This window comes from Dermacentor andersoni, chromosome 1, assembly GCF_023375885.2.
Source record: "Dermacentor andersoni chromosome 1, qqDerAnde1_hic_scaffold, whole genome shotgun sequence".
In the NCBI taxonomy this organism is placed as follows: Eukaryota; Metazoa; Arthropoda; class Arachnida; order Ixodida; family Ixodidae; genus Dermacentor; species Dermacentor andersoni.
The window spans coordinates 218,072,666-218,090,705 of record NC_092814.1 but is presented as its reverse complement, the minus strand read 5'-3'; the positions used below and the strand labels follow the sequence as shown (position 1 = coordinate 218,090,705).

Sequence of the window (18,040 nt, the reverse complement as noted above, 5' to 3'; positions counted from 1 at the left end):
AATGCAGCTGTTGGATCTTTTGCATGTAGAAACTGCATAAAGATATATTATGTTGCACTGTGACAAACTCAACACTGTTGTTTTTAGGGCCAATGACATTGTAAGAGAGGCTGAACTGGAGTATTTTGAGTCTGTGCTCGATGACTTCCCACGTATTGGATGGCACTTCTATGCGGAACTTGTATCAGCATGTGGCTGGAGAGAGTACTTTATTCAGGTAATTAGAACAGGGGCACTCTTATGCATCTTCAGTCTCTTTCATACTTCTGGGCTTGGTTTAAGTTGAGATGACAGTTTTTAGATAAAACAGATTGTGACAATATTTTTATGCTTCTGGAAAGGCTGGTTAGCATAGTTACTGAAGTTTTTTATCATGGAATATGTTGCTTTGGGCAAACTAGCTCATGCTGCAAGGAAATCTGACCTAAGTGGGCTGTGTTAGGCTAGGCAGCCGATTCTAATTTAATTGCTTTCACTCCTTAATTTGCCATGAGGTGGCATCCAGTGCAGCAACATGGGCACTACAGCATATTTAACCCCACAAAGATCACCATATTGTTTTTGCTACACCGAGTTTCATACCTCAAAATTCTTAAGTGCGGGCAACTTTAGACAAAGTCCACAATAACATTTTTTATATGCCGGAGGGACTCGTCAGTTGTCAGTTCAGCAAACCAATTACAAATTAATTACTATACTAATAAATTTCTTGCGCAAGTAACATTTAATTCTTTTTTCTATAGGTGTACTCAATATGGTCAGAAATAAAGATGAACGCCTTATTCTAATTTTTCTTGATGTGGACTGGTGCCTGGTTTTTGTGGGCTTAAATGTGTGCCAATCGAGGAACATTGCTTGGGTAATGGAATATTAAATTAAACCAATTCGAGCTTTGCTGTGTGGATCTGCTATGCTGTGTGTCTAAGCTCATGTGCATGAGCTCCTTTTGGTTTAGTTTCAACCAGCAGGTGCATACTGGGCTTTTCATTGGGCTGTCAATAATTAAGCAGTCCTCTTTCGATTTGTTGGCTGTTCATCAACTTTGTCAACATCTCCATTCCCCATTTTCTTGTATGCTGACAAAATTGAACCTGATTGTGCCCCTGTATCCTAGGATATTTCACACATTTCTCAACATTTGTGCTGTTTTCTTAAATGTTTTTTGCTACTGTATTTGCATTTGTTGCAGAATCTGAAAGCACTTTCTCCGAGAATTAGGCTTAGAGTGCTTGAAGCAGTGCATGACATTTCTAAGACCTTGCCTTACATTTGGAGCTGTATAGTGTCTGCATTAACATGGTCATTGTGTATTTCACCTATAAAGGGTATGTATTGTTTCTACGTCTTTGTTTAAGAAATCGGTAAGGTTATTCAGCCAATGTCATAAACATTCAGATTTTTAAAGTGCATGTTTTATACACCTAAAGTAGTGAATGAATATTAACAAGATTCACTTTTAGTATCCAGAAACTTTAGCGACAAAGCAATATTTTCTTCTCTATATGTGATGCTTATGCCCATCATGGTAGCCTGTGGACTTTCTTAAAGACACCCGCCGTGGTTGCTCAGTGGCTATGGTGTTGGGCTGCTGAGCACGAGGTCGCGGGATCGAATCCCGGCCACGGCGGCCGCATTTCGATGGGGGCGAAATGCGAAAACACCCATGTACTTAGCTTTAGGTGCACGTTAAAGAACCCCAGGTGGTCAAAATTTCCGGAGTCCTCCACTACGGCATGCCTCATAATCAGAAAGTGGTTTTGGCACGTAAAACCCCATAATTTCTTTTTTTTCTTAAAGACGTTGATTCTCATGCATTGTAGGATACTTGGTTGATTCTTAATATTGAGTTTCCTACTAAAATTACTCGAAGTAACACCAACATTATGATTGTTCAGCTACCATAAGAACAGTGGTTAGCACATGTATTTGTGTGATCTTTGTGCTTGTGGCTTTAGATGTTCTTGTGACGTGGCCTATTATGCTTTATCTTTCTGAATTTCCAAGCACAAATAGATTACTAAACATATTAAGGCAATTAGTCACTGCCCACATGCGTAATCATTGCAAATAATTGCATTTATAACGCAATATTTTGTTGAAAATGATCAATTTATAAAGACGCAAATCCATTTGCAGCTAGAATGAAGTTTAGGCAAATTCATGTACCTAATGCCCATTATTCCCATGCTGGCTTGACCACCATACTTGCACTTCCATACTAGGGATGGTCGATTAATTTTTGTATTTGATGAACGATTGATCATTCATCATTTTAGCCTTTAATCGATTAATTGTGGGATTTTTCATAGAATTATTGGTTAATAGAAATTTTCGCCAGGAACTTTTAAAAAGCTTGAAACATAGTTATCATATATTGTAGGGCCATATTTTAATGTTAGAGAGGCAGAACTAAGTTTGAAGCGCAAGTATATAAACATTTGATAAAGAATAATCTTTATCTTGTTAAAGACTAAATATACTTGGCTGTAGTGGCTTTTGAAAAGATAAACAATATATGTTATAAAATGGCAGTGCAGAATTAATAAGATGCATGACACTAGTGAATACCTGTACAGTACAGTTAAACAAGAAATAAGAAAAATGGCAAAAGTGTAAGGTGAAGTCCAACTGAAATTGCAAGAAATTGCAATATGCACAGGGGAAAAGAAAATTACGGGTTCAGGATTTTAAACCTCGTGCTCTTTTCTACAGAATTGACTGGGATGTTTGGGTGAAACCGATACCTTCACCTTTTTTAAATGGCCACACAACCAGCATGCGAGAATAGATGTTCGGATGCTATAGGTTTTCTCAAATTGACGTGAACTCCACTGCTATGTCAAAGACATACTCCAAACCAGCATGCATGCTGTGCCACATCTTTAGTGGACTGGGAGGGGCACGACGATCAATGACTGGGTTGCTATAGTGTGCCTTGAATTACAAGGGCATTTCAAGTATCTGGTTTCAGGCGGCTTTTGGGGGAAGAGAAAGGAAGCACTTGGCTCGGCATCACTGAAAAAAAAAAGAAAAGAAAGCCGCACAGTTACTGCTCGTGCGCCTCCATTCCAGTACGATCTCAACATTTTTGCGCCACTCCTGTAAAACTCTCGGAAATGATTAACGGAACAGGCCTAATTGATTAAGGCTACTAAATGAAAGGTAGTCATCAATGAAGTTTAACCCATTCAGGGTCGATTTTTTTTGCCATATGCGACCGCCCAGGGTCAATTTTTTTTATTGCAGATTCCAATTCTTCTGAGAGACCTATTTCGAGAAAAAATTACCGTAATTTTTCTAGGGTGACCGTAAAGCGAGAAAATAATATTTTGCGTTCGTATATATGTACTCTTTATTCATGAATAACAACAATAAAAAAAGGAAATAAACTTACAAGAATTGAAAATTTGATGCATCGTTATAGTTCAAGGCTTAAATTATGTGCACACGAGAATATTTCGCAAGTCTCAAATGTTCCTGCTCTTACACTAATATTTGCGTCCATAGCCTAATTGAACTGCATAGGTGAGCGCACCCAAGAAAACTATGTGGTTGTGTGCCCGTCAAAAAAAGCAAAATGTGTGACAAACTTCCACTAATCTTCATCTTGTCGCCAACCAGAGGCAATTAGATATCGCGAGACTCCCCCCCCAAAAAACGAAAAGGAAACGCATGCACGGCGGCATCCTTCCTATGCTCACCCCTGTGAGCACTAAACGAGCGAGAAACAGGCAGCCGCCCTTTGAGTGATTAGTAACGAGATAGCCGTCAGTTTTGCGAGCGCAAGAAGCCGAAACCACCCGCGGAACAAAACCCAAACCGCCGCCCACCCGCACGTGTGCCGATGCGCGAGTGGTAGTATATAGACGCGCCGGAGCAAACTAGCTATGAAACAAACCATGCAACGAAAACCGAGAGAGGGTGGCGCGAGAAAAAAATTCCTTGTATTCCCATGTAGTGGCGGCACATGCCAGAAAAGAAAAAGTTAGGAAATGGGCGTGTTTTTTAAACGTACAGACGGCGCCGTAAATATACGGCATCGACCATTTTGGACTTGTTTGCGGCGCCGTATATTTACTTCATTGACCGTGAAAGGGTTAATCGTGTTGTGGGATACATTTAAACAATTAATCCATTAATCATTCATCGATATTACCAACCATATTCCATAGACACTAGCACCAGAGTTCCATTTAGAAATTTTTGTAGGAAACTGTAGTTCCTATGATGTAAAAAGAAGGCCACCAGTTCAGTTGAGTAAAGACCGTGGACCTTCTGCTTGTGTTTCTTCATGTCTGTGGACTTTTGGACATGTATCGACACAACTTTATGCCCCTGCACTTGTTGCAACACCAGCCCCTCTGGGGTCCACTCTGCACACATGTTCATAACCATAGAACACCTAAACGGGGCACGTTGCTGGGCCTGTCGCTCTGAGGAGATGCTGAATCTGCAGGGAACATCTAACGGGCACACCTCATGCACTGTCTCTCCTTTAGTGAACGAGGCACAAATTTAGTAGGAATACATGCATGCCATGGTAGGTGTATTTTTACAAAAGACATAAATGAGTAATAAGAGCTAAACATTTTTGCTGTGCAGGAACACATCAGTAGTCTTCAGAATAAAATTTATAAGTGTTTTGTGAAAGTGACTGTGTACTGAGCTAAGACATCAATGTGCATTAGTGCAACTGTCTGTCTTCTCATAGCCCATGATCTTTACAACGATTTGCCTGAATATGAGTAAGCAGAGCTTGAGCTTTATTCTGAAGATGACGATGCTGGGGGCTTGCCTGCTGTACCTGTGTCTCAGTTTTGTGGTATATATATTTTTTGTAAGATAATTCAGTTTCTGTTTATTATTCATTCAACATAGAGCAAGTGGATTATAGGTAATATACAAACGAGGGTCCCAAAGTCAGAGACTGCAGTGGGACTCTCGGTTAATAATAAGAATGTGGAAACATATTGAAAAAGCTGCAAACTTTCACAACATTAGAAGCAAAAACTTAAAGAAAAAAAGAATGAGAAGAAACACCATTGCATGATATTTAAATTCTGGAGTTTTACATGCCAAAACTACGATCTGATTATGAGGCACGCTATAGTACGGGACTCCAGATTTATTTGGACCACCTGGGGTTCTTTAATGCGCACTCAATTCTTGTTACACAGGCATTTTTGCATTTCGTCTCCATTGAAATGTGGCTTTCGCAGCCGGAGCTTGATTCCGCAACCTCGTGCTTAGTAGCGTACTGCCAAAGCCATCGCATGATATATGTACTAACAAAAGTGCAACAAACAAAGTCAAATACAATGCTATGATTACATGAAAAATTCATCGAAGATTACGATACTCTCTATTGTGAAATTTGAGCACAGCTCTATATGTGCTTTCATTTCGTGATATATTGAGCCATCATACCAATCACCGCTCCAACTGGCAGAGCTGTGACGCACGGTGTTATATATAGGCTGGCCGCACAGTTGCCACTTCCCCGCAACTGTAGCTTATATTTACTGGATAATGCTTGCAGCAAACGCTGTGCGCGAGGACGAGCTTTCTGGTTCGTTTATTTCTGTCCCCTGCGGCAGCAGCGGCAGCTGCTCGTGCTCGTGCTCTTTGCTCGTGCCGTCTTTCATCCGCTGCTGCGCTCTGAGTTCACTCTTTCATCGTTTGCTGTGCTCATTTGTTCGGTTACGCCGAGGGAGGACGTGGCACACCGACACTCAATGCAGGAATGGGCGCCTAAGAGCTGTGCTCTAAAGAAGATTAACACAATACATATAAATATCACACAGTGATAATGCTTCAGCCGAAGTTTTAGTGCATGAAAGGATGATGAAGTTTTGAGGAAATATGGTAAACCATTTCGCAATTTTATAGCTCTGAATGTGTCAACTTTTCATAGAGTGAACTTGGGGCAGCAGGAAATTGGAGTTATATGCAAACGTGATGATAAATTTATTAATAAGAATCTTGTAATCAATGAATTTGTGTTAAAGTTGTTAGGTAACTTATTGAACACAATTGTGAGACGATAGCTGAACAACTTCGTCTCAAGAAGGATGTTGTTTTGACAGTAATGAAGTAGCATTCGAGCAAGCAGACAATTATACAAATGTTGATTCTTTTATTTAAGCTTTAAGGCATGGGTTAAAAACATTGTGCAAGTTAAAAATGCCACTTAGTCATCCTTTGTTCGATCTTCAGTGTAGCTGTCTGGGTCATAATTGTGAAAACTTGAATGACTAACCCATATAAATAAGTTCAGTTGGCATCAAACTTAACCTGAAATTGGCAATATACTTTGAACAGTCTTGTTTAATATATTCAGACTATTGAGCGTACATCAATGGTTAAATACGGAAATGGAGCAAGCTAATGTTTGCAAAGCAGTGTTACTTTAATGCTGTAGCGCCATCTGCACAAGAAACATAAAGACCCTCAAAGCATGTTCAGGGTTTGAAAACAGCTATACTCTTGCCTCATAGTTTCCAGTGCTTCAGAGCCACCACGTTTGTCTTTAACTTTTTCGAATGAGTGGCTTTTGCTTTTTAAAGGCCCTTCATTGCATGTTGGTACTTATAGCAAAAATGTTTTTTATTTTATTTTCTGAGCCTGTGGTGTTTTTTTTGTATTCTGTTTTTAGTCAGTTTATTGTTAACATATTATTGTTTTGTTTTTACAGGAATTAGCGTGAGCCAAGATGAAATACTTTCTGCTCTTTCCAATCTACAGGCATTGCCTTCATCAAATGAAGCTTCACCAACAGAAGAATGCCTTCTTGAAGACAGTGTTCAGTTCCTTGTACAACTGTCAGGGAATCGCAGTTCGTCTGATATGAAAATGGTGGATTGGGCTTTGTCACTTGTTAATGTTAGCCTTGATTTTTTGCAAAGTGTGTTTGAACCAACAGAGTTCAGTCTTTTGAACCCTAATCTCTGGCTTACAAACTTTGGAAACACAGAAAAAAAGGCAGAGCAGGATTTCTACTTAACTTCGCTGTGCGGCTTTCGTATATTAAACGGCCTTGAATGGCCAGATGTTTGCCAGCTACTGAGCCATGCTGATTTCTTGCTTTTTAGGGAAGTTAAAAAGGCCCTCATAGTCTTTGGAGAGACATTGGCTCAAGAACAGAGCATTAGGCATTCTCTGTGTCTGACTCATGATTTTTGTGCTTTTAGTTTGATTGATGGAAGTGAAAGGAAAGCTTCATTTAAGGTTTGGGTACATGAAGACCTGTGGCACTTGATCAGAAAGATGCAGTGTTTTCTCAACTCACTTGAAACTGTGAAGGAACATTGTGGAGTACAGAGCCCCCTTCTAGCTGGCTTGAAGGATTTTGTCGAGAAGTGGGATCATGAAGGAGTGGACTTAACTGTGTGTGATAAAGAGACTCAAATTAGTGCCATTGAAAGCATTCTCAAGCAAGGAACTATTCCACCTACCTCAGGTTGGTTTTCATGCATTTCTTTCTTTCTTCCCTAGGGGCAGAGGCCAAACTCTAAATTTAGCTCATTTGAGAATTAAGGCCTTGTGCATTCCCTAAGTCTTAATCTGATGTGTGGTTTGTATTTGTGAGCCTCACAACAATTTTTTTAATCAGATCCTGTGGCCTATTTTCTATGTAAAGGGCCATTTTGGGGGGTGGGGGTGGGAAACAGTGGCATCATATTTTCACCTGCATCTATGGAAGAATTTCTTAAAGGTTGATATAATGTTGACTTAAGCTGGAAACAAGATACAAATTTTTCAAGAAAAGCAAATGCATATCTAGTAATGTTATAATGTTGAAACACTGCATATCTGTAAATGACTCGTACAGATGCACCACCTGCAGAGCAAGCTGACACGCTTGCCTAGTGCCTGGCTAAGCAACAGACTGATAAAGTAGGGTGTTGGTTAATGTTTAAAATGTGCTCAATTGCCAGTCTGTAATCAGTTAATTAATGGAGTTGGTATATTTTCATACACGTCCATATGACAACAAAACTTGCAATGTAGTGCATTAGTTAGTTGAAATACGCAACTTTGTCTCGTGGCCTTTTCTTTATGGGAGGTTCTCATGGGGAAAACATCTCTCAGCCAAGGTGCTAACATTTTGCAAAATATTTTGTACTTAATCCTGTTTTTGTGGTTCACAAATGTGTAGTTTGTTCTTGGACTGCCTTTTGTCATCTTGGTATTTCATTGTTTACAGGCAGCTAGCTATCTTGGCTTTATTTTTTGCTGCTTGGCTGGTAAGCAGTATTCCCTCCAGGCTGTGCGCTACCTTGCAGATTGTTTTTCAGCTGCAAAATGCTGCAGTACAGAAAGCAAATATCATGAACAGTAGTGCACACATACCTGATGTACTACTGATCGTTGCATGATTGAAACATTGAGGCAACACCACTTTGGAAGTTGGCTTATTGAAGTGTTTTAGCCTAGATGTGCACATATTAAAGCTGCAGTTTTAGTGGAATACCAAGATAGAGCCATGAGCAACAATACTAGTCGTGGCATCTTGCGACTTTGTGTTCAACTAGAATGTGCTGGAATTTCTTGCTGTTGTGCAACACTTTTGGTGGTATAGAGAAATAAAGTTTCTATTACTGCTGCAGACCTTTTGCAACAGCAGATAGAAGAACACTTAGGCATGACATAAGAAATTTGCATAGTTTGGTTGAACATATAATCAGAAGATGTCAGTGCCAGCACTACCATTCGTGGTGCTATTGTGATATTTCAGCAAAATGACAACACTAATATGTGAATGTTCAGGGTCTGTTATTGAATATATGTGATAGAGACTGATATTTGTCATTGCAATATCATTTGCCCTCCCTTTATTCTAGCATTGATAATTTGGATTGTAAGCCATGAATCACTTCTGACACATCAATGGTAAGATCAGGTTTTTTTAATGGCTAGAACAAATTTCTAAGGGTCCTGTCCTGTGTTTCTTTTGCTGTGTCCTGTGTTGCACTGCTTAAAGGCTGTTTAATACAAGTTCGAAGGCTTTTCTTGTGGTGGCATTGTAGTGGGCATTGTTGTGGAATTGTATGGGAGGTTGATTTAAGAATGCTAGTCTTGCATTTAAAAAAAAAAAATGCCAGTGTGATATTTAAGGAGCTCTTAACCACTCCTAGTGCTTTCTGAGCAAACACGATTTGCGGGTAAAAAACTGAGCTGCAAACATTTCACTGAAGCCAAGTGTTATAGTTAAAAATGTGGAGTATGGAGCTAACAAACAGCATGTGAAGACAGCTCCGGCTCTTTTTGAACAGAGGGTTCCTCTTTGCCATTTTTGAAACTGCTGACTGACTGCCAGATGACTTAGAGTACTATTGTGGCACATACAGGGAAGGGACGCAAGAAGGCACTTGAAAGACAGTCACTGACGTCGCGGGCAGCAGCTCATAGACACTGGTTGGGTGACCGTTTTTGACCACAAATTACTTGTGTCCACAGGCTTGCACGCATGTACAGTTGAGTGCAAAGTCTAGAGACCGCGGCACATACAAAAAAAAAAAAATCAATTCTAGTACAGCCATGCAACATGAAATTGTGTAGAAGCATGGCGCTGGTCAAGCAGGTGCACATAGGCAGTACACTTGATTTCAGCCTTTATGCCTAGACTGAGACGAAAAAAAAATTTAGTGCCAAATCTGGTCTTTAAACTTTTGCACTCGACTGTACACCCTGCCAGTCCTTTCAAAGTTCATTAGGAAATGGGAAAGCAACTTTTGTAAATGTGTAGCTGCCCGTTTGTCATTCACTGGGATCTTTGTCAGAGGCCCATCTTGAATGGTTACCATAAGCATGCCCAAAAAAGATAAAAGAATAAAAAAAATATAGGAGGCATAATAGGCTGGGCATTGTTATCGACACCACCCCTACTGAGAAGCACAGATAAGTTTAAAGAAAATGGGGAATGTAAATATTTCACTGCCAATGACTCGGTTCATAGTAAGTCTTCTTAAAACATTTTCTTGGCATTACATTCGTTGAAAGACCCCACATTCAATCAATTTTCGCAGGACTTAGGAAAGGTGCTTCAGGGCCCCTTTAAGTGTCATTGCTGGTAAGTTGTAGTACTAGTGTGAAAATAACTATAGTGTATTGCGAAATATCTCGGATTTTCTGATTGGTGCAAAACAGAGAACCACATGATTTAGACATTTCATATAAATTTAAGTGATGTATAAGGTGTGTGTGTCATTACAGCCTGGTGTTGTGTAAGAGTAACTTGCTTGTTCCTTTCACGAGCTAGAAAACTCGGTATGCAGTTGTAGTGTCAGCACCCAACCTTATTTCCAGAATATCGTACTTTACCATATATATTTATTGCTCTCCCAGGATCTGTGATATACTGAACGACCATCTGAAGCTGTTAAGTCATCCAGAGCTGTTTCGTCGCCTGTGCCAAGCTGCTTTGTGCAGTGATGCAAACACATGCATAAAAAAGGTGCCAGAGGAAATTTTTCTACAGATTTGTTTTCTGTGCATGCTTTTGTTGCACAGCCAGCAGCATGTGAATGTGCTGCCATGATGCCCTAGCTCTTAAAAGATGCACTAAAGACAGCGCTGTATTCAATCTAAATTACTTCAATAAATTGAATTCAGTGTCTCTACAACACATATTATGGGTCATAAGATCATTAGAATGCATGTTTTTTAAATAATATTGTCTAGAAAATGGCCATTTGTGTCGCTCGCATGCCTGATGATGTGCTATATAACTACAAATGATATTCATTACAGTAGGCACTGGCAGTGCCTTGCAATGCTTTAAACTTGGCTCATTTATGTTGTGTTGGCTTGGGGACAGTGGGGTGGAAACACTGGGATTGGCACACATTTTGTTTTTAAGTACTTTCTTTACCTCTTCCCCAAACATTGCGGGTGCTGGTTGTTGGCTGCTGCTGTCTTGCTGATTATACAACTTCGGCCACTGGCTATGTGCCCGAGTAGACTACTTGGGCCACTGGCATGTGCCACTGGCATGCGCCACTGGGCGTGTGCCACTGGATAGGTGAACATTCTCGACCAACCCCCCAGAATGGGTATGAGACACTGTGTAATTGTCTGCAAAGACAAGCAGAACAAGAGGCAACCAGTGAAGAAGTCTGCAATAGAAAATTGAAGAAGTCTGCTACTTAAAGGTGAAGAAGTCGGCATCAAAAGCAGCTGAGTGGGAAGAAAGGAGTTAAAGGAAACAAAATTGGGAGCAGAGCGTGCATTGAGCGAAGCGAATTAAAAAAAAAAAAAGCATCGTAGCTGCTCCTGTGTCTTGGGCATTCTTGTGATGGTACTAGTACCTTTTCGGTCTGTGAGAAACAGGAGGAAGTGGCGGTGTTCTTGTGATAGAGGTGTTGTTGTTTAGCATGTGGCAGCGTTACTCACTTAGTTTTTCACAATTTTCATATGGCAACAGTGATTCACAAGCGAGGTATGTATATAACCATACATTAATTCCTCATAAATGAAGAAGTTTTTTCCACATAAGAAAGTGAAGAGTGCAACATACCATCACACTCCCAGTAAGTAACTTTTTCATTTGTGGCTGTCGGTGGTAACCTGCCTACCCTTGTCTGCCTTCGTAGTTGGTGAGGAGGCTGGTCTTAAATGGCTCAACTGTAAAGGCAACCTGGGCATGCTGCATATGTTTTGCTAGTTAACACCTGCCCTTGATAAGATAGGTGGGGGACATGTCATCTATTCCTTGTGAAAGAAAAGCCAAACTTTGGTTGTAAATAAACTCTTGCATGTTATTTGCAGCTGGTGCTCAAGATGTGCGGTGCATCACCACCGAAGTTGCAAGAGGCTATGTTGTTTTATGTATTTAGCTCCAAGAGCTTCAGGGATGACTCTTTGCCTTTGAAGCTGATGGACTTTGAAAGCCTGCTTACTGAGAAGCTGAACCTTATCTCTGATGCCGACTTGAGAATGGATTCTGAGGTGATACCTTATTACATGTGTTGTGTGTACGTAGCTCTTTTGCAATTTGAAGACACATAGTATAGTTGCCAAGAGAAAATGCAGACACTATATTTGTCTCTACCAGAATAGACTGCTGTAATAAAGCTGATAAGGTATTAGAGAGTCAAAAATAAATTCAGGGTGTGAATTCTGCCTTGTAACAATCGATGCCGCTGAGTGCTCCGAGTTCATGGGAAAAAATAGCATCAGAGTGCTGCATGTTGCAGATGTGCGACTAGCTCACTGAAGATAGCTGGATATTGTTTTATTATCGGCTTTTTAGTCTGTTCCAGACTATAGACGTTTGCTTTTTAGTGTTAACCAATAAGGAGATGTCAAAGCATATGAATGTGTCACTTTTTTATTGCATTTACAAGGTGTGATAAAAGAAGTCCGGACTGTTGCAATAAAAAACTTTTTGGTAGATACAACTTATGCTCGTTGCCCTTCATGTTGAATCGACTCATCCGAGCTTTTTTAGTCAGGGCGATACTTGCTGCGCTGTGATGCTGGCTTTACTGCAATGCTTGTTCCACTGTGATGACTGGGCCTTGGTTTTGATGTCGCACCTGCGCACTCAGGTTTTGTCTTCTGTTATGATAGCTTTCAAAAAAATTTTTTATCAAACCTGGCATGATCAAGCAGTTCTTGAGTGATGTTAAGACAGTTCGCTTTCTAGTCCTCTGGAACCAAATATTGCTACTCTGCGATGTGTGTTGTTTTTTGTAAGAACTGGTTGGCACAATTTGAAGCTGATGCCTACATCTTAAACAATCTCTCTGACAGTCAAACGGCAATTTTGGAGAACCAAATTATGAACTGCATTGATGTGAACCTTACCTGTTAACGTGGAAGGTTGTACATTTTTGGGGATCATTAGTTGACATTCTTCCCATATTGAAATGACCGTACCTCTCAGCACACTGCGATTGGCTGAATTATTTGGGCCCGAAAGCTTGTAGTGTTTCTCACATTTCCGTCACAGTTTTCCCAAGCTTGAAGCAGGATTTCACACACACACATTGTTTTTCGAAGTCCTTCATTTTCACTGCCTCAAAAAAATCGCAAACTGGTCACTGCACCTGATTCCTTCAGTGGCTGTTGCTTGCTTATTACTGGCGGTGATAGAACGATGCTGCAAAAAAACATATTACCAAAGGCTGATGCTAGTCAGTGCCACTAGCCACTGTGCATTCTGTTCACTCGTTTGGATGCTGTGCAATTATGCTGGTCTCTTTTTGACCGCACCTTGTATAATGCTCATGGGAGATATAATTGAAACTTCTGTGCATGCCTTGTATTTTGTGGATGTTGTGACAGATGAAATTTTACTGTGTGAAATATAAATAACTTGTAATCTGTCTGTCAATGCACCCATGACTTGCAGTGTGTTGGGCAGTGGAATTGGCTTTTTCCACCTCAGCCACCAACTACAACACATGTGCACACACACTGACAGTCTTGTTCAGTTCATGAAACAGCATGTGCTATGCACAGAACAATTACATACAAGCACAGGCTGTATGTAACAGGCACAGACATCCATTGTGTATGGATATTCCTTGTGCATTCACTTCTCAAACTATGAGTCTGGTATTCTTGCCCCTTCCTGTTTTTGCCTTCATCTCTCTTGTACTATCAACTTATGCTTTCACTGAGTCAGAAAAAATTCTGGTCAATGTCATGCAGCGACAAGTTTTTCTGCTTAATTTAATCCAACTGCCTGTCACTTTAACCCAGGTGCCAGTTAATTCAATCCCTCCACCAGTCGATTTAATCCAAGTGCCAGTGAAATTAATCCAGACAGATTGTAAGTCAAAGTAATTGAATGTCAAGTGGAGCGATTATCTTCAAACTGTTAGGGGTTGGTATCTTTCTTTTAAAATAAAAGGGAAAAATGGGGGACCAGTAGCTTTCTTCCCACATGACCAGGGTGTTGAACTGCAAAAAGTACTGGTTCAGGTTCAGTGCGCTTCAATTTCGTTCTGGTTATGAGAAATAAAAATTTGTATCAGTTCGCAAACTGGTTCACAACACTGAACCAGTTCGGCACAGTAAACCTTATCTGCCCTATGGCGACATGCTGCAGAGTGCTATCGACTTGTACACACGACGCACGTGCAGGCTTTGTCAGGAGGTGGAAGAAGTGGGCTCCCTGGCACATGGGAGACAGAAATCGATGTTTTTTATGTGTGAATGTCAATAAACTTTACTGCTGTGCAGCTACAGCAGCCATACACATAAGGACGGTTATCTTAGGCAATGTCATCACAAGAATGTGCAGTACTTGCTGGTGGCACTTTGACGTGTTGTCACTCTTTTTCGCGTTTGCTTTTATTGTAATCTCTACTGAGTATGGGGGAAAACAGTAGAAGCTTATAAGGGGGTTCAAACAGCAAAATTTACTAATCGAATAGAATACGAGGATGCAATGTAAGTATGGGCTTTTAGGTGCTGACAATGCGGGTAGTGGCTGCGTGGTTCCTTGCTGGGTCCCTTTCTTTTTTTTTCTCTCTCTTTCTTTTTTTCATGCACTCATTCGAAGCACGAGGCACGCTGCTTGGATAAACTTTTCAAGTTGCCTCCACCACCACGATTTTAGCAAGAAGCCCCTTGATAAGAACGAATAGCAACGTTTTCCTCCACCATGCACAGTTTACAAATAGAGTGCACGGGTATGGAGAAATTGTTATGTACATATCAAAGACAGACTTATAATTAGTGAGAATGCCTGTGCCTGCATAGGGTGAGCTTAAACTTCCACGCTTTGACAGCAACAGAGTTAGGAAATTTTTCTTTTTCTTCCTCTTCTGTCCCTATCGTCCCCTTACCTCTGTGTGGAGCAGCAAGTCAGAAGCATGTCCTTCAGGTTGACCTCTCCAGCTTTGCAACATTACACTATCTCTCTCTTGTTTCTTACTACTGGTACAGGTGGTGAGTTAACTATGGCATGTGACACAGGGCAGATTCACACTGTATTACATAACTTCCAACTCCATACTTCTAGTCTGTAACAAAGAAAGAATCAAGGAAGTGAGATTTTCCTCAATTTATAGTTCCTTTTAAAATAAAAGCAGGTGAGGACATTGATGCTTTGGAACAGTGAACAAGAACAGTTTGTGCTAAACACTGCAGGGATCTTCTTTGTGCAATTACATGTGGTGCAGAGCCTTGTGCTGACTAAACGCGGACAAAATTGTCCAAATAGAGCACATTGTATCCCAGGACTGATATTTAGAAATCGAAGAGTGCATTTTACTCTGCTTGGAGGTGTCAGATGTGCAGTGAACTATAGCACGCAACAAGAGCAAATTTCCTGTGCTGTTTACAGCCGTTCTCACTGCGCACTGAGAAGATGATGGCATCCATCAGCGACTGCAGTGTCATTGTTACAAGCCGAGCAGATCAACTAGCGGTTTTCTTATTTTCCGTTCTTGAGGTCACCATATTTTTGTGCTCCCTGTGTGTCCTGGCATGTGTGTTTTACTGTTTATCTAGTAATAGTAGCAATAATAGCAAGCTGGCCTAACGGCCGAAGGGGGTGCTTCAGCAGAAACAGTGCTTATGCAGTGCCCCTGAAGCAATGTTTTAGCTGCAAAACACAACTGGCATGGCCCAGTTCAGAAGTGCGAGCGTCTCTGCCAAGGTGGTAGTATAGCCATCAGCACACGCCTATTGTCTATCCAAATTCTTGCTCATAAACGCAACTTGTGAGCTGTAAGAATTTTCTTGTGGGGTACGCCGACTTGAAAGTAATTACTTCTAAGAATCACTGATGTATTTAGCACCCATTTGCACCCTATATGCTTGAACCGTTTTGTGCCAAACTGTAACCATTATTACTTTTTTTTTGGTTCAGGTTCGGCTTGGGTTCAGGCATGTTTTAAGAATATCAATTCGGGTTTGAGTTCAGTTTCAGCTAGAATTACGGTTTGGGTATGCTTTCTAATTCAGGTTTGGGTTCGGTTGGGCAGCCTGCACGTGACACAAACTTTTTTCTTTTTTTTTTTATATATTAGAGCAACACAGCCGATGACAACTTGAAGACTTGCTAGAAATGCTAGTGTAAGATTGTTACAAGAATTAATAATGTCTGGAATTACTGGCTAATCTCAGCAGTGGTTCAGTGGCCATCATGATCTGTTGAACATGACGGTGCAGGTTTGATTTCTAGCAATGGTAAGAGCATTTTAGGTGGAAGCAAAATACAAAACACTCATGTGCTATTCAGGTGCAGGTTAAATAACCCTATTTTGTCATAAGGAATCAGAAGCCCTCCTCTACTGTGCCCCATATATCCTGGGTGATGTTTGGTAGACCGAACTTTAGATGCAAATGAGGCAGAAGCATCAATTGCTTCCTAGCAGTCTGAAAACATTTTAGCACATTAACATTCCAAATGAGTTCTGGCATAATAGATGATGTGAGGAAGCGCTACGAAACAGTATTACGAAAAACCATACGGCTTTCTTCCCATCAATCTACTACAAGCAGATTGATGACACACTGCTTCTATCACATTGACATTTCTGTTTTGATTCTATTCTTGCAGTCAGCTCCATTATCAGTGAGGTGTCTGTGCAGGTATTTCAAGGCAATTATATATTATAGTCAGAAGAAATTAAGGTTTGCTCATTATTCAAACTATTCTTTTCTTTGAAAACCACCTGGATTCTCCTTACTTTCATGCTAACATTTATTAGCAGTTTCTTACACATGAGTTGCCGCCTGCTGTGCCGCTCTAAAAAAAAAAAAAAGAGATATTGTCAGGTCATGTGGGGAGAAAGCTACTGGTCATCCACCTTGCCTTTGTATTTTAAAGCAAAAGTATCAACTCCTCACAGTTCCAAAAAATTCACTTGACTTGAACTTCAAAGGCTTTTTAACTATGCTGTGTTTAGATTGAATTCACTGGTGTATGGATTAAATTTATTTGTGTTGGCACTAAATTAACTGGTGCTTGAATTAAAACGAGCGGCTCTTGAATTAATTTGTATGGCACTTCGGGTAAATTGGCTGGCACGTGGGATTAAATGACTGACATACAGATTAAATTGAGTGGGAAAACTTGTAGTGTTGTTAGCACTGTTTGAAGGCAGCTCCTTCATGTGATTAGCAGTCATGGCAGTGCAATAGAAGCACTTTGAGAAGGCTAGCCTGATGCTGCCCTGGCATCTTGTGAGATTGGTTATTTGTGCAGATAATGGGGGTTTGCCACCTGCCGTGGTTGCTTGGTGTCTATGGTGTTGGGCTCCTAAGCACGAGGTCGTGGGATCAAATCTTTGCCATGGTGGCTGCATTTCGATGGGGGGGAAATGTGAAAACATCCGTGTGCTAAGATTTAGTGCACAATGAAGAACCCCAGGGGATCCAAATTATTCCGGAGGCCCCCACTACGGTGTGCCTCACAATCAGATCGTGGTTTTGGCATGTAAAGCCCCACAATTTAATTTTTTTTAATGAGGGTTTGATATAGGGGCACAACGCTGCCATCTGGTTACAGTATATGGGATTTTTGTGAGTATGTTTCTCTGTCCTATGTTTACAGTCACCAGAGCTACTCAGGTTGCTACTCTTGTTTAATGTGTTGTGGGTTGACACTGTTTTTTACAGCTTGGGATAATTAATTCCTGTTGTGTTTCCTCCCCCCACCCTCTTTCTTTTTCAGCATTTATGTTGTATTGTGCATGTACAGCCTCCTTCCCTTTTTCTTTCTACAAAGTGCCGTGTCTGTGACCTTCTTTTAGTATTAAACGAGAAGAAAGAGGGTTAACCGAGGGGCTCGATTTTTATTAGCCATATCAGAAGAATCCAACAAACACTGACACCAAGGACAACATAGGGGAAATTACTTGTGCTTAATAAATGAAATAAAGAAAGGAAAAATAATGGAAATTAAAGTGGATGAAAAAACAACTTGCCGCAGGTGGGAACCGAACCCACAACCTTCGAATTTCGTGTGCGATGCTCTACCAATTGAGCTACCGCGGCGCCGTTTTCCCATCCACTTTCTTGGGTATTTGTGTGTCCTAGTAGAACCCTGGGAGTGTTCGCCAGCGCCACCACTCAC

At 40.7% G+C, this 18,040-nt stretch overlaps 1 protein-coding gene across 4 annotated transcripts in view; it reads left to right on the top strand.

Moving 5' to 3' along the window:
- LOC126548235 (uncharacterized) overlaps window positions 1-18,040 on the top strand; it is a 64,623-nt gene that overhangs the window by 8,623 nt on the left and 37,960 nt on the right. For all 4 annotated transcript variants that reach the window (XM_055063112.2, XM_050196382.3, XM_050196383.3 and 1 more), the window contains exons 3-8: window positions 88-217; window positions 1,190-1,325; window positions 6,695-7,459; window positions 8,844-8,892; window positions 10,348-10,456; window positions 11,770-11,949. In XM_055063112.2, coding sequence (XP_054919087.2) covers window positions 88-217; window positions 1,190-1,325; window positions 6,695-7,459; window positions 8,844-8,892; window positions 10,348-10,456; window positions 11,770-11,949 — 1,369 coding nt within the window. The remainder of the gene's footprint in view (window positions 1-87; window positions 218-1,189; window positions 1,326-6,694; window positions 7,460-8,843; window positions 8,893-10,347; window positions 10,457-11,769; window positions 11,950-18,040) is intronic.